Source organism: Camelina sativa, chromosome 17, assembly GCF_030686135.1.
Source record: "Camelina sativa cultivar CO46 ecotype springtype chromosome 17, ASM3068613v1".
In the NCBI taxonomy this organism is placed as follows: Eukaryota; Viridiplantae; Streptophyta; class Magnoliopsida; order Brassicales; family Brassicaceae; genus Camelina; species Camelina sativa.
In genome coordinates, this window is record NC_141896.1 from 33,468,088 (window position 1) to 33,481,380 (window position 13,293).

At 36.1% G+C, this 13,293-nt stretch overlaps 4 protein-coding genes across 5 annotated transcripts; 2 read left to right on the top strand and 2 right to left on the bottom strand.

The window, feature by feature from the left end:
* The first annotated feature begins 1,140 nt into the window (after positions 1-1,140).
* LOC104758123 (putative sugar phosphate/phosphate translocator At1g48230) lies at positions 1,141-4,555 on the top strand. Its single transcript, XM_010480941.3, has 10 exons — positions 1,141-1,490; positions 1,644-1,874; positions 2,164-2,271; positions 2,437-2,468; positions 2,555-2,605; positions 2,760-2,821; positions 2,924-3,185; positions 3,397-3,662; positions 3,756-3,850; positions 4,247-4,555. The coding sequence occupies exons 2-10, from the start codon at positions 1,782-1,784 to the stop codon at positions 4,379-4,381; spliced, it is 1,104 nt and encodes a 367-aa protein (XP_010479243.1). The 5' UTR covers positions 1,141-1,490; positions 1,644-1,781; the 3' UTR covers positions 4,382-4,555.
* A 139-nt stretch (positions 4,556-4,694) lies between these two features.
* Positions 4,695-7,311, bottom strand: LOC104758122 (putative plant SNARE 12). 2 transcript variants are annotated; one of them, XM_087495539.1, is made up of 10 exons: positions 6,899-7,311; positions 6,682-6,774; positions 6,441-6,534; positions 6,312-6,353; positions 6,105-6,205; positions 5,616-5,695; positions 5,483-5,539; positions 5,315-5,407; positions 5,126-5,200; positions 4,695-5,013 (listed from the first exon to the last, which is right to left on the bottom strand). In XM_087495539.1, coding segments are annotated over exons 4-10 (498 nt in total). In that variant the 5' UTR covers positions 6,314-6,353; positions 6,441-6,534; positions 6,682-6,774; positions 6,899-7,311; the 3' UTR covers positions 4,695-4,923. The 2 variants fall into 2 exon arrangements, with proteins under 2 accessions (XP_087351665.1, XP_087351664.1); XM_087495538.1 differs by having other exon boundaries at positions 6,316-6,353; positions 6,899-7,269.
* Positions 7,312-7,975: 664 nt separating this feature from the next.
* Positions 7,976-8,641, top strand: LOC104759831 (uncharacterized). The gene is made up of 2 exons (XM_019239003.2): positions 7,976-8,199; positions 8,337-8,641. Exons 1-2 carry the CDS (start codon positions 8,077-8,079, stop codon positions 8,613-8,615), a joined length of 402 nt encoding a protein of 133 aa, XP_019094548.2. The 5' UTR covers positions 7,976-8,076; the 3' UTR covers positions 8,616-8,641.
* Positions 8,642-8,843: 202 nt separating this feature from the next.
* On the bottom strand, positions 8,844-10,355 carry LOC109129953 (uncharacterized). Its single transcript, XM_019239004.2, has 2 exons — positions 10,016-10,355; positions 8,844-9,932 (listed from the first exon to the last, which is right to left on the bottom strand). The coding sequence occupies exons 1-2, from the start codon at positions 10,244-10,246 to the stop codon at positions 8,844-8,846; spliced, it is 1,320 nt and encodes a 439-aa protein (XP_019094549.2). The 5' UTR covers positions 10,247-10,355.
* Between the last annotated feature and the right edge of the window lie 2,938 nt (positions 10,356-13,293).

Below are 13,293 nucleotides of genomic sequence, written 5' to 3' on the forward strand. Positions count from 1 at the left end.
AGATGTTGCATGTGTGTTATGTTAGGCAATCCCTAAACTAAGCAAAGACAAAGTGGAGCAATGCGTTGATCGCAACATGATTTTTGAAAATATTATTGTTTCATTGCTGCGTTAAAAAAATAACTTAGTGTATACGTAGAAAACTAATTTATCTGCTGACAGTAGAACCAAAGTTTTGTTTTTACTTTGTCTTTGCAAATGCCAAAAAAAAAAAAAAAAAAAAACAAGCGATAGTTTTGGTATACTATATTGATATGGTGCGTTGTCTTGATGCAGCTGGCCGCGTTGGCTGCAGCCTGTGTGCAACGAGAATCATGTTGGAGACCAGACATGGGCACTGTGGTGAAGAAACTTGAACCTCTCTCTTATAGTAAATATTGTCGAAAGGATAATAATTTTGCAACATGTCAAAATATGTATGCAATTTTCCAACGGTCAGACCATGTAGAAAAATTTAGCTCAACAATATCATACTTTCTATTAATTTTTTCTCTGTTTTTTATTTATTTTATTATATCAAATCATTTTATTACTATTTACTTTTTTTTCTTCTATTGTTTTATCCAAACTCATTGTAAGAATCTATAATCCACCGTAATCGACTATACTATACTAAAATGAGAATTTAACATATTCCAATCTGTTATAAACCGCATGTATCTGTGAATATTCTCTTACACTGTAGCGCGGATTCGATCCTAGTAGTTATGTATAAACAAAGAAAAAAGAAAAAAAACTTATGAAGATAAATTTGCGAGAAGAAAAAACACATGAGACAAGACTAATTTTACAATTAACAAGTTTTATAAACATCGTTAAGTAATATTTTCAAGAAATAATATTTATCTAATTTACAAAATGGTATTTAATAATTTTTTTTTTTGGTATTTAATAATTTGAATCTACAGTTTGCATTATTTATATGTGTTATCTAATAGATTTCGTGTTATTAAAAAATAATAAATTTCATTTTATTGTGATTAAGATAGGTTTGGAAACATAATGGACCCATCATTAAAATCTAAATATATCATTGATTAAATTGAAAAAGAAAAAAAAAAGCTTGAAGTAAGTCACCCGTCAAGGACATAAAACCATAGCCGTTAGATTTAAGATTTACATGTTTGAACCTTCATCCCCACCGTCGTTTAATTTCTCCATTATTTTCAATTTTTTTCTTGAGAGAGAGAGAGAGCATTATACAGTATACACAAACACACAGTCGTAGCAGCAAAAGCTCTGACTCAACACTTCTACGTCTCTCTCCTTGCCTAAATCTTCACCTGCTTCGTCATTGATTCGCCATCGAAGGCTCTGACGCATTTTATCATCTTCTTCTTCTTCACTCTTACTCTCATAGGAAACATTCTTGGTTGGAGTTATCGGAAAAAAGTTTTCTTCGTATCTTGATCCCCTCTTAAACTAAGATAGATTCACACGTTTTTTTCTTCTCCAAAGCCGAGATTCGCATTTCGGCTTCTCATTTCGAGGTATTGTTTCTCCGGATCTGATTACGATCTCTCAGATTTCTCGTTACCGATTTAGGATTTTTTTGGGGGGTTTTGCGTCTGAGTATTTCGAATCCCCGATTTGGTGTTCTTAGTTGAGAAATCTCAAGTTTGATTTGTTTTTGGAAATTTCAGATTTCTTCTATGGAATCTCAGAATCTGTTGCGTGTTGTGGGATACTTCCCTATATCGTTGTGACTATCGAAGGATACTTGCATCTGCGGTGATTTTTCTTAGGCTTTGCTTTGATAAGTGGGAGAGAGGAAGAAGAAGATGGCTAAGATGATAAACAAGTCGCTTGTACTAACCTATATCTACTTACTGATCTACATTATACTCTCTTCTGGAGTTATACTCTACAACAAGGTGATTTTTGCTGAGCCTACTTTACTCATAGTGTTTATGCAGATCTTCATATAGGCTGTGTAGCTGTTGGATTTTGTTTTTGCATGCTATAGGTTGTAACTCTGTAACTAGAATTTAGAATTGAGGTTTGAATCTAATGCTGTGTGTATATGAAATGAAACCGGAGACCTTTGTTGTCTGGCTTGTACTCATTCTTAGTCTTTGTTAGTGAGTATAGCTATTTTGTTGTTTTTTTTTTTGGTATCCTGACTTTACTTTCTATTTTATCGTTTTTGGGTTTCTTATGCAGTGGGTTCTTTCTCCAAAATACTTCAATTTTCCACTTCCTATAACATTGACTATGATCCATATGGGATTTTCTGGATTTGTGGCCTTCCTTCTTATTCGGGTTTTCAAGGTACATAATAAACTCTTAGCGTTTATAGTTACACTTCCATTGGCGAAATTAATATGCTTCGTGTTCATCTTATGAGGAGTTCTCATTGGGCATATTTGACCTTCTTTATGACTCTTCGAATCCTTATAAATAGTTAAGTGATGAGTTTCTTCTTTTTTGATGTAGGTTGTCTCTCCTGTTAAAATGACTTTCGAAATGTAAGCCAGCTTATCACGTTTATTGGCATATATGTACGTTGTTTCTATCATCTTTCTCCTTTTTAACATATTCTCTTCAACTCCAGATATGTGACCTGTGTGGTACCTATAAGCGCATTCTTTGCATCCAGCCTCTGGTAAGCCTTTGTTCCTTGTACAGTGGGACATATTAGGTTTATAGATGCTCTCTGTTCTAGTAATACTGTATATTTCAAATTCTGAATTTTCCGGTGCTTGTCATACCTGATGTCTAAATTGTCTCTTAAGTATTCTGTTTACTCTTTTTTACAGGTTCGGAAATACTGCATATTTGCACATTTCAGTTGCCTTCATACAGATGCTCAAAGCACTAAGTATGTCAATACACAACTTCCGTTTTGGCTCAAACCCTATATTAGTATATGAATCGTTGATTATGTTGTGAAGCTTTTTAACACGCCAATATATAATGACAGTGCCGGTAGCAACATTTCTCATGGCCGTTGTCTGTGGCACGGACAAAGCAAGGTGTGATGTGTTCATGAACATGGTGCTAGTCAGTGTTGGAGTTGTAGTATCATCCTATGGCGAAATTAATTTCAATGTAATCGGCACAGTCTACCAGGTCATGGGAATCTTTGCTGAAGCACTTAGACTGGTGCTGACTCAAGTTCTTCTTCAAAAGAAGGGCTTGACATTGAATCCAGTCACCAGCTTATACTATATAGCTCCATGCAGGTACGCAGTAGAAACCTAACACATCTCAAAGCTTTCTTGTTTGAAAATTGGCTTGAGATGAAAACTTTGTTGACTTGATGTGACCTCTTGTTCTTGTTTGTCTTTTGTACAAAGTTTCATGTTTGTCAACATCATGTATTATTTCTTGGTAGATGCAAGAAATATATTCTACTGCGCATTAAACTTGCAATTTTTCCTTTATTTTGTGCAGCTTTGTTTTCCTGTCATTGCCTTGGTATGTACTGGAGAAACCAAATATAGATGTCACGCAGATCCAATTCAACTTCTGGATCTTTTTCTCAAACGCTCTCTGCGCACTTGCCTTAAACTTCTCCATATTCTTAGTAATCGGAAGAACAGGCGCTGTAACCATCCGAGTTGCTGGGGTTCTGAAAGACTGGATTCTCATAGCCCTCTCCACTGTCATATTTCCTGAATCTACAATCACTGGGCTGAACATTACTGGATATGCTATAGGTCTGTTTCTTTCCATCCCAATATCTAATTGGATAAAGCTCTAAATGTTGTGCATTGGTTAACTATATTCTTCTTATCATGTGTTTGGCACAGCGCTCTGTGGTGTTGTAATGTACAATTACATAAAAATCAAGGATGTAAAAGCAATACCACCGAGCACGGAAAGCCTCCCTGATCGAATCACGAAGGTACATTACATTGTAAATTGAATTTTACATATTCATTCACTAGCTAAGAAAAGTAAGAAGGGATGTTCAATCCAGGTCCAGTTCGGTTTGTCGGTTTACAAACTATAGTCACCAAAGTAAACCCTAATCCTCTGTGGTTCGGTTTGAACGGTTTCAGACAAAGGTTTTCAATCAACTTTTATCCATCATTTTGAGAAAAAAATGAAATTTTAGATGTGCTTATTTTGGCCATATCAGGATTTGGTTCTCTCTTTTGGATCAATTATTTTTAGTTTTGGATTCAGACTCAAACATTCGATTTTAAGGAAGTAAAAACCAACCATTAGAATTAAGATATAGCGACAGCATCACCTATATGTATGCATTCATATGGATTTGGTCCAAATAATTTTGCAGGACTGGAAGGAGAAGAATTCGTCAGATGGGGGGAGCCCCAGAGGATTGGAGCTTAACGATGAAGAAGCCCCTCTGATAACGTCGCGATTGTCACATATCGGGCGGACACAGCTTGGAACCCACACTGCCGTCTAAGAATGACCCCTTATATTGTTTCACTTATCAGGTGAATGACATTATCTCCTTTGGAACCCAAACATTTTACAAATAGAATTTACCTCGGATTACTTAACAATGTTAGTCTTAAAAAGGAAACGCGAATGGCAGAATTATTTGTAGGGTCTCTCAATGTTATAAATGTGTTCACTAGATGCAATAGCTCCAGAGACCAGCCATTATGATCCAGAGTGTGTGGCCCTGGATCTGTTCTCATTCCTATTTATTATATAAATTATTTCATCAAAGTATACAAAATTAATGGATCATGAAAATGTTGAGAAAAAAGATGGAGAGAACAAATAAGACATTATGGATCTTATAAAAATATATTGATCTTGCTATATATTATACAACATGGTCATAAATAATAAAAGAATGATGATATATATTCTACAAAACTCTAATCAAAGCTCAGATTCAAATGACATGAACAACCAACCCCTTTCGTGGAAGGGCACAACAAACGCAACAGAAAGTGTAATATGCACCAAAACTTCCCTCTCGGCCCTGCCACACGGCTATTCTCTGAAGTACAAGAGCTTTCTTGATTGCGCTGGAGGAGCTAGTCCAGGGATGTCTCTGATGTCTTTGTTGTTTGGGTTCACGATCTGTTTTTTTATATTTAAGCAGAGTCAACACTTGGAAAGATTACGGCGATAATAATAACATAACTTTATTTAGGCCATTTGAACAAAAGTGGTAGAGTCCAATGGTGATTACCTTCACAACGATTACGGCTATAACACCACAGACAATCAGAAACAGGAACGCCATTATGCATTTATCGGTAGCTACCTAAGTGAGACAGGACAGAACTGGGGTTAAAAGGGAACAGTGGTATATATTAGACACCAATTTATCTTTTGAGGTGTATGAGAATATGAAAGTCCTATGAGAGTTTATACAAACCTGTCTTCCTATCTCTTTCACTAGCTGCGAAGCTTTCTTGATAGAGAACTGAATTGTGTCTAGGTCGTTCACAACGCGGCCCATTTGATCCGTCTGAAATTTTATAGGTCAGCGTATGGCGCCACATAAGAATATCAGGAAGAGAGGTGGTGAATGCTTTGTTGTTACCTGTCCCTTTAAAGTGGATGCAGTTTGAGTGCCAACTTCGATTGTCTGATGCACAACCTGGAAAGAAACACCGGATGTTACAAGAGATATAGCATTATAGACCGAGTAGTATACACGTGTTACTCTAACTTACCTGTTTAGAGCGTTCAATAGCCTGATCGGTCTCGTCCATCCTTTTCATTCCAGCATCGACAAGCTCTTGGTTTGACATTGCTATATAAACGATAAAATTAGAATCATAACATAATGGTCCACATTTTTCCACAGGATAGTTCCCTAAAGACAATTATTCTTGCCACACACTTCAATCTAGATATCGTGTAAGCCAAAAGATAAAAGGAATCCAGTCCTTTATTACCATCTACTAGAAACTTATTGACACATCAAACTACCAAGGTAAAAAAGCCATTAAAAGGTGAAAAAGGCAACAGTTACAGTCATGTATTACCCTCCAATAAAAATTTACTGAAACACATCAAATGTTGCCAGAGCATTAGCCCATAGGACACGATTACGTATCTTCTATACTCTAATATAAGCAATTTAATCTTCGAATATGTCAATTTTTGTGACTATTTCTGGTTGCAGAAGAAAATCAACTGATCTATTTAGACGGACTCACATGAAGCCATTTGGACATTTTCTTCAGCTGTGGGTTCACCGCTGACTCCAGCTCCCGTATCAAAAAGTTCAACTTTCTTGTTGCCAAGTGTATTCAAGTACCTGTAGCAACACAACAAATGACAAGTATATTAAACACATACTGATTGGTATATGAGAAAATCAAATATAGGTACAGAACAATGCAGCTCCTTGGAAGTGGACATACATACGTTTTTCTTAGTGCAACATAAGAGTTAAGTTCCTTAATCTGTCACATAGATCAAAGGAAATATCAACAAACAGATTTTGAAAGTACACATATTACTTATTACAAGGTAATAAAAAGTAAACTCACCATAGATTGTTTCTCATCATTCAATTGCATATTTACTTCAGGAGAGTTTCGAGCCTCTCCATCTTTGAGTTCACGATCAAACTCCTTAACCAACCTAAACGTAAAGCACATTACATCATCATTAGATAACTATAGATTCTTAAAAACACAGAGATTTCAAAAAAGTCCTTGATCACAAAAAAAAAAAATGAAAACTCTTTTCTACTCATATATAATCACCAAGTGAACTTCCAAGACGTACCTTTTACACTCTCTCATCTTGTCAGCAAGTTCTTCAAGTTGCTTGCTTTGTCTACTAGAATCCTTAATCTTATCCAACCTTTGAAACCCATTCCTGCAAAAAAAGATGTTGAATCTCTCGTTTAGAGAAAAATCTCAAGGATTGTAAATTCTCTACTGTTAGAAATATATAGAAATAGAAATTGAAGAGATTATTAATAAGGGAGAAAAAGGCATACGCAAGTGCTCGGAAATGGTCACGGATTTCTCCGTGAATCTGCTCCAAATGAGGGCTCATCGGAAGGTCAGACGCCATATCTGCCGGAGAATTTCAGATTCCGGCGATTTTTTTTTATCAAAAAACAGAACTTTTCCCTCCTTCTCAACTCGACGAGCCCTAAGAGAGGAAAACCCAGAAACCCTTCCCGTAAAAATTCAAAGATTTACCGCACTCCAAAAAAAAACCCTAATTTGAAGGGAAAAGATCGGAGAACGATTACGCGGCAGAGCTCTCGTCGAACGGAAAAGGAAAAAAAAGAAAGAGAATTGTTGAGTCTGTGTATAATCTTTCTTTTTTTGCTTATTTGGAAACAAAAAGTATTATTATTGTTTTTTTTTTGCGATAATAATATAAAATAAAATAGGATTTGACAGCGAAGCTCCACCATGTCTGTTGTTTTTTAGAGGGAAAAATACCATTTCATACCCGTACACACCTCGAAAGTGCGAATTGCTACCTGTACAAGCAAGAAGTGCCAATTTAAACATTTACCACAGAACATTTACATTTCATACCTGTACGCATAAAATCGAGCCAATTACACAGTCCACGTTAACGGATTTAAGTCAACCGTTAGATAAACTGACTCAGATTCCACGTGTTTTTTGACATGGCAACGAAGATGCAAAACGACGTCGTTTGATTCGTTTTTCTCGCAAAAAATTGTGGAAATTCCACACTCCAGAGATTCGAACTCATGACCTCACATGTAATTTGGGTAGGAGGTAACCAGTTGATCTAACAACATTATTCGATAATAAGATACAAATTAATCTTTATAAACCTAACGTAACAATCGAAATCGAAAAAATTTCTGGAAATTCACACTCTCGTGGGTCGAACCCGCGATCTCAGATCTCAATAGCGTAGGACGTAACCAATTGATCCCACAACTTCATTCGGTTATATCACACAATTTTATCTTTATAAAGCTTAAAGATATCTAAGCCTCAATTGAATGAAATGTCGTCGTTTTGAATTGGGGGAAAAAATAAAATGTTAGGGTTCTTCTCTCAAATCCCGAATCGTGGTTTATTTGGGTTTTATTTCCTTCTTCTTTTTCTCTGTAATTGGGTTCGATAAACCTACCAAACACTCTTTTTCTTCTTCTCTGATACCGAATTACAGTGATTGAGAATGGGTGAGCGATTCAGAGGGTTTCCTAAGAAGTGTCGGTGTGGAGAAAGTGTAGTGATGAAGACGTCAAACACAGTTAGAAACCCTGGAAGACTGTTTCATGCTTGTCCATTTGGAGAACATGTAAGTGTGTTTCAATTTTGGATATTGTTGTGGTTTTGTCTTCTTCGCATATGGTTGTGGATTTGTCAATGGTTGTGGTTTTGTCAATTTCGCATTTGGTTGTGGTTATGTGTATAAGCTTTAGATACATGTTACAGGACAATAGGAGTCATGTGTTCAAGTGGACAGATACGTGTATGGTTCAAGAGATTGAAGACTTGATAGAGAAAGTTACTAAGCTTGAAGGAGCTTCGATGAAAATGGAAAAAGACTTCAATGTTTGTGAATCAGAAATTGGCATTTTGACAATGGATACTCGTGTATGTGAGGCTGTGGTTGAGAAGGAGGTTGGAGAGTTGAAAATGCAGCTTCGTAGCTTGAAGAACATTGTAGTGTTTGCTTTGGTGATGATTTTCTTCTTTAGGTTTATCTTTTGAATTTGGTTTTAGTGAATGTATGGTGTATGATGTATGATGTTGTATTGAATAAATGATCATATTGCTTTTTAAAAAAAAAAACTCATAAGACATTCAAAATGATGAAAACATGTTAATAATCTTGTCTTAAACCAAGTCTTAAGAAAACCAAATACATATCATATTGTTTTAAGAAACCTCCATAGCATACAGAAAGAAAAACAGACCTAACAAGCAACAAATTGTTAGTTAGTCTTGTGTTGCTTGACTTCCTTGAGCTTCTTGACTTACTTGACTTCCTTGAGCTTCTTGACTTACTTGACTTCCTTCAGCTCCTTGAGTTGCATTTGATGACTGCTTCTTCTTCCTTGGTTTCCTTGGTGGTTTGTATCTCTCCACTCCAGCATTAGGACACCTTAATTTGTTGTGTCCAGGGTAATCACATAGACTACAATGCATGATCCTATTCTCTCTACTAAGCTTCTTCTTCTTTTTTGTAGGAGACTCATGCCTTGCTTTCTTCCTCTTCAGCTTTGGTTTCTTACCTTTCCTGTTTTCAATCTGTTCAACTAAAGCAGCAGGTGGCACCACAACAGAACCAGTTCTATGCCAGAACAACATACCATTAACTGGTGCAATCGAATCACTATAAATACATAACTGCCTCGAGTTCAAATACCAGTCGCTAATGTAATCTTCACGATTAAGCTTCTTCTCGGTGATCACACGTAGAGCATGGCGACAAGGAATTCCACTCATATCCCATCTTCTACAAATACATGTCCTCAGCCTAAGATTCACACTGTGATTTATACCAGACTCACGAACATCATATCTACCGTCTGCACCTGGGACAAATGAGCAATACTTAATGTACTTAGCTTCTTCTTCTAAGATCTCTTTTGCCCTCTCAGTGATTCGACCTGTATACTGACTGGCCGCAGTCTTCCTCAAATCAATACGCACCATGGTTCTTCTCCTAATAGTCTCCAACATCTCAACCATTGGTACGTACCTTGCTGGATCGATGGCATTGTTGAACGACTCTGATATGTTGTTGTGAACATCAACACATTTGGCTGTAGGTGAACAGAAAGCTAAACTGCAATTCCTGGGATTTCTCTGCATAATGGCATCATATAATCGGATATCATAGTTTCTTGCATTTTGCAAGTTTGCTTCATATTCAGCCACCGTATAGCTTTCTGCCACACGCCAAAACAGAGTCTTCACTTCATTTTGATTAGGGAAATCACCCTTCAAGTTACCATAGATATGCCTAGCACACATCCTATGTTCAACATAAGGCAACACCCTGTTTACTGCATTTAACAAGCCCTATAAATGAAAAGTAACAAATTAGATCAGATTCAAATATCAAAGGCAAATAAAATGTAAATGAAATTAGAACAATAACATACCTTTTGTCTATCAGAAATGACTGTGAATCCTTGACCCTCTTGCAGATGAAAATCATCTTTCAAATGACTTAAGAACCATGTCCAGTTCTCCTCATCCTCAACATCTACAACAGCCCAAGCTATGGGGTACAAGCCATTATTGGCGTCCCTTCCAACAGCAGCCAACAATTGCCCTTTAAATGTAGACTTGAGAAAACACCCATCAATACCAAATATGGGTCGACACCACATTGGCCATAACTTGCGGAACACATCAAAACAGACATAGAACCTTCGAAATAGTTCTGATCCATCATCACCAATGATAGTGTCTAACTCCACAGTGGAGTTAGGATTAGTCCTACAAAAAATATAAAAATGTGTGTTAGAATATAAAAACAATCATAAAAAGTGTTAGAATATGGACACAATCATTAAAAAAAATAACTTACTCAAGGATTGCATCTTTGTAATCTCTGAGCCTAGAGAACTGCTCTAAATGGTCACGGTGAATCATATCTAATACTTTTTTCTTCGCCTTCTTGCATACATCAGGTGTGATCATAATATTGAACCTCTTTTGGACCTCATATTGTATAGCTTTCGGTGAATAATCAGGATTCGACCTTATCTCATCCATAAACATCTTTGCCACCACAGCCGACTTTAGTAATCTACAATACCCATCAGGTGTGCAATTGTGATCATCTTCAAATGTCTTCAGAACCCACTTCTCAATGGGGTTATGAAACGAACAGTAACACCTCCAATGACAACCATCCATTGAACAAACAGCTCCATTTTTTTCTTTCCCCCATCTATCAAGCTTAATGTTGTATCCTCCCTTCAAAGCATAATCTATCAATCACTCTTTGAAATCTTCTAGAGTGTCAAACACTTGTTTAAACTGCAGCTGACCACTACCTTTTTTTAATCTTACAAACTTCTCTCCACCACCTTCATCATCCGAGTTTGGAGGTGTGTCATGGTAGTCAAAATTCGGATCTTCATCAAGAAAAGAGGCTATATTCCTCTCAACTCGAATCTCTGCATCACAGGGCTCAGTAATCTCCACATCATGAGGATGCTCTGACGACTTAACCATAAATACATCAACTACTCCAACCCATATGGCCGCATCACACATCCTTGTAAAACTCATATCTGAATCTATCAACCTCTTCCGCTCCTTATGTTCCTCAAATGGAAACTTATACCACAACATATACCCATAAATTCCTTCTCTAAACTCATTCGACACCTTAACAAAGAACTCTTCCGGATTGCATGTTATAGTTGCCGATTTCGAACCTTGAAGATAAAAAATGTCACCTTTGTAATCTTTTGCCCAGTATCCACCATTGTAGACATTGAATTTCACCCTCGAATCACTACAGCATCATGAAATCTAAGATTAAAACCTTAAAATAAAACCTAAATTGAAATCAGACATTGAAATCTACTTCGATTTACCTTATCTCTTCGTTTCGTCCTACTCCTTCCTCTCTCCATTCGAATTGATCACCTTCTTCGTCCATCTTCGTCGGTTCTCTCGTCGCCTATTACAGAGAAAAAGAAGAAGAAAATAAAACCCAAATAAACCACGATTCGGGATTTGAGAGAAGAACCCTAACATTTCATTTTTTCCCCCAATTCAAAACGACGACATTTCATTCAATTGAGGCTTAGATATCTTTAAGCTTTATAAAGATAAAATTGTGTGATATAACCGAATGAAGTTGTGGGATCAATTGGTTACGTCCTACGCTATTGAGATCTGAGATCGCGGGTTCGACCCACGAGAGTGTGAATTTCCAGAAATTTTTTCGATTTTGATTGTTATGTTAGGTTTATAAAGATTAATTTGTATCTTATTATCGAATAATGTTGTTAGATCAACTGGTTACCTCCTACCCAAATCACATGTGAGGTCATGAGTTCGAATCTCTGGAGTGTGGAATTTCCACAATTTTTTGCGAGAAAAACGAATCAAACGACGTCGTTTTGCATCTTCGTTGCCATGTCAAAAAACACGTGGAATCTGAGTCAGATTATCTAACGGTTGACTTAAATCCGTTAACGTGGACTGTGTAATTGGCTCGATTTTATGCGTACAGGTATGAAATGTAAAATGTCATGTGGTACATGTTTAAATTGGCACTTCTTGTTTGTACAGGTAGCAATTCACACTTTCGAGGTGTGTACGGGTATGAAATGGCCATTTTCCCGTCTTTTAGATATATAGAGCCGTTTGATGGAAGAAAAAGAAGAAAAAAAAAATATTGAAAATGTCGTCCACATTGACAATGTGCTACTACACTCTGTCCCCGGCCCTGAGGTGAGGACATACACAATCTCCTAACCAATAAAGAAAGTAATCACCGTTAGGATAAAATCTTCACTGACAAGTATTATTATATCGAATTATTCAAAAGTTTTATGGTTAACTCGGAGACGTTTAAAATTGTCTTTTATGAACACAAGGTTGTCTTGTGCTGCATATCATGGAATCATTTTACAAATCATATTAAACAGTCCATACTATCGTTGTAACAATTCTAATCACATTCTCATTTATTGTTTAAATCACCAAGATGATCGTCTAAGTATGTTATCTATTATTACAGGATACGTTACGACTTACGAGTCTTACGACTATTGTACTAGCGATGGTGTGCCCAATTCATCAAAATTATTAAATTAATTCTAAATTTATTAAAATTTTACAAAAATAAAAATGTAAAAATTTAAAATCTACCATAAAAATTAGGGGGATTTTAAAAAATACTTTTCCTATGTCACTTTTCAAAACTACTCTTTCATGGTGTCCATTTTCAAAAATACTCCTTTTTAATATATAAAATGACAAAATTATAAATAAACTCCAGTACTAAACCATATCCCTTAAAAACTATACCCTAAATGTAAATTGGGAACTCAAACCTAAAAAAAAAAATTTTAAAAATTTATTTAACATAGTGTGATTGTGTAAAAGAGGGTAAAAATGAAAATGTTTTTAAAAGGGGTATTTTTGAAAAGAGGTATGCCAAAAAGAACATTTCTAACAAATTCTCTAAAAATTAATTGTTGTTGTTGTTTCTAAAAAAATGAGAATATTCACTTTTACATAAAGAAAAAGATTGTTGAAAGAGGTAAAAAAAAAAGATTATTGAAGTTAAAAAATATTAAACACATACATACCTGCGTTATCATAAAAACTGAGTTCGCCCTAGCCGCTTCTCTCCCTGGCACAACTCCCGATGATCCTCTCTCCGGCGGCGTCGGTTCCGATCGGCGCC

Coding starts and splice junctions, on each gene's coding strand:
- LOC104759831 (XM_019239003.2), top strand. CDS start 8,077: ATGGGTGAGCGATTCAGAGGGTTTCCTAAGAAGTGTCGGTGTGGAGAA. Junction 8,200..8,336: donor CTTGTCCATTTGGAGAACAT/GTAAGTGTGTTT, acceptor TACATGTTACAG/GACAATAGGAGTCATGTGTT.
- LOC104758123 (XM_010480941.3), top strand. CDS start 1,782: ATGGCTAAGATGATAAACAAGTCGCTTGTACTAACCTATATCTACTTA. Junction 2,272..2,436: donor TTCTTATTCGGGTTTTCAAG/GTACATAATAAA, acceptor TTTTTGATGTAG/GTTGTCTCTCCTGTTAAAAT. Junction 2,469..2,554: donor GTTAAAATGACTTTCGAAAT/GTAAGCCAGCTT, acceptor CTTCAACTCCAG/ATATGTGACCTGTGTGGTAC.
- LOC104758122 (XM_087495538.1), bottom strand. CDS start 6,975: ATGGCGTCTGACCTTCCGATGAGCCCTCATTTGGAGCAGATTCACGGA. Junction 5,696..6,104: donor AAATGTCCAAATGGCTTCAT/GTGAGTCCGTCT, acceptor TCGTTTATATAG/CAATGTCAAACCAAGAGCTT. Junction 5,201..5,314: donor TGAAAGAGATAGGAAGACAG/GTTTGTATAAAC, acceptor TGTCTCACTTAG/GTAGCTACCGATAAATGCAT.
- LOC109129953 (XM_019239004.2), bottom strand. CDS start 10,246: ATGTGGTGTCGACCCATATTTGGTATTGATGGGTGTTTTCTCAAGTCT. Junction 9,933..10,015: donor TCATTTCTGATAGACAAAAG/GTATGTTATTGT, acceptor TTTCATTTATAG/GGCTTGTTAAATGCAGTAAA.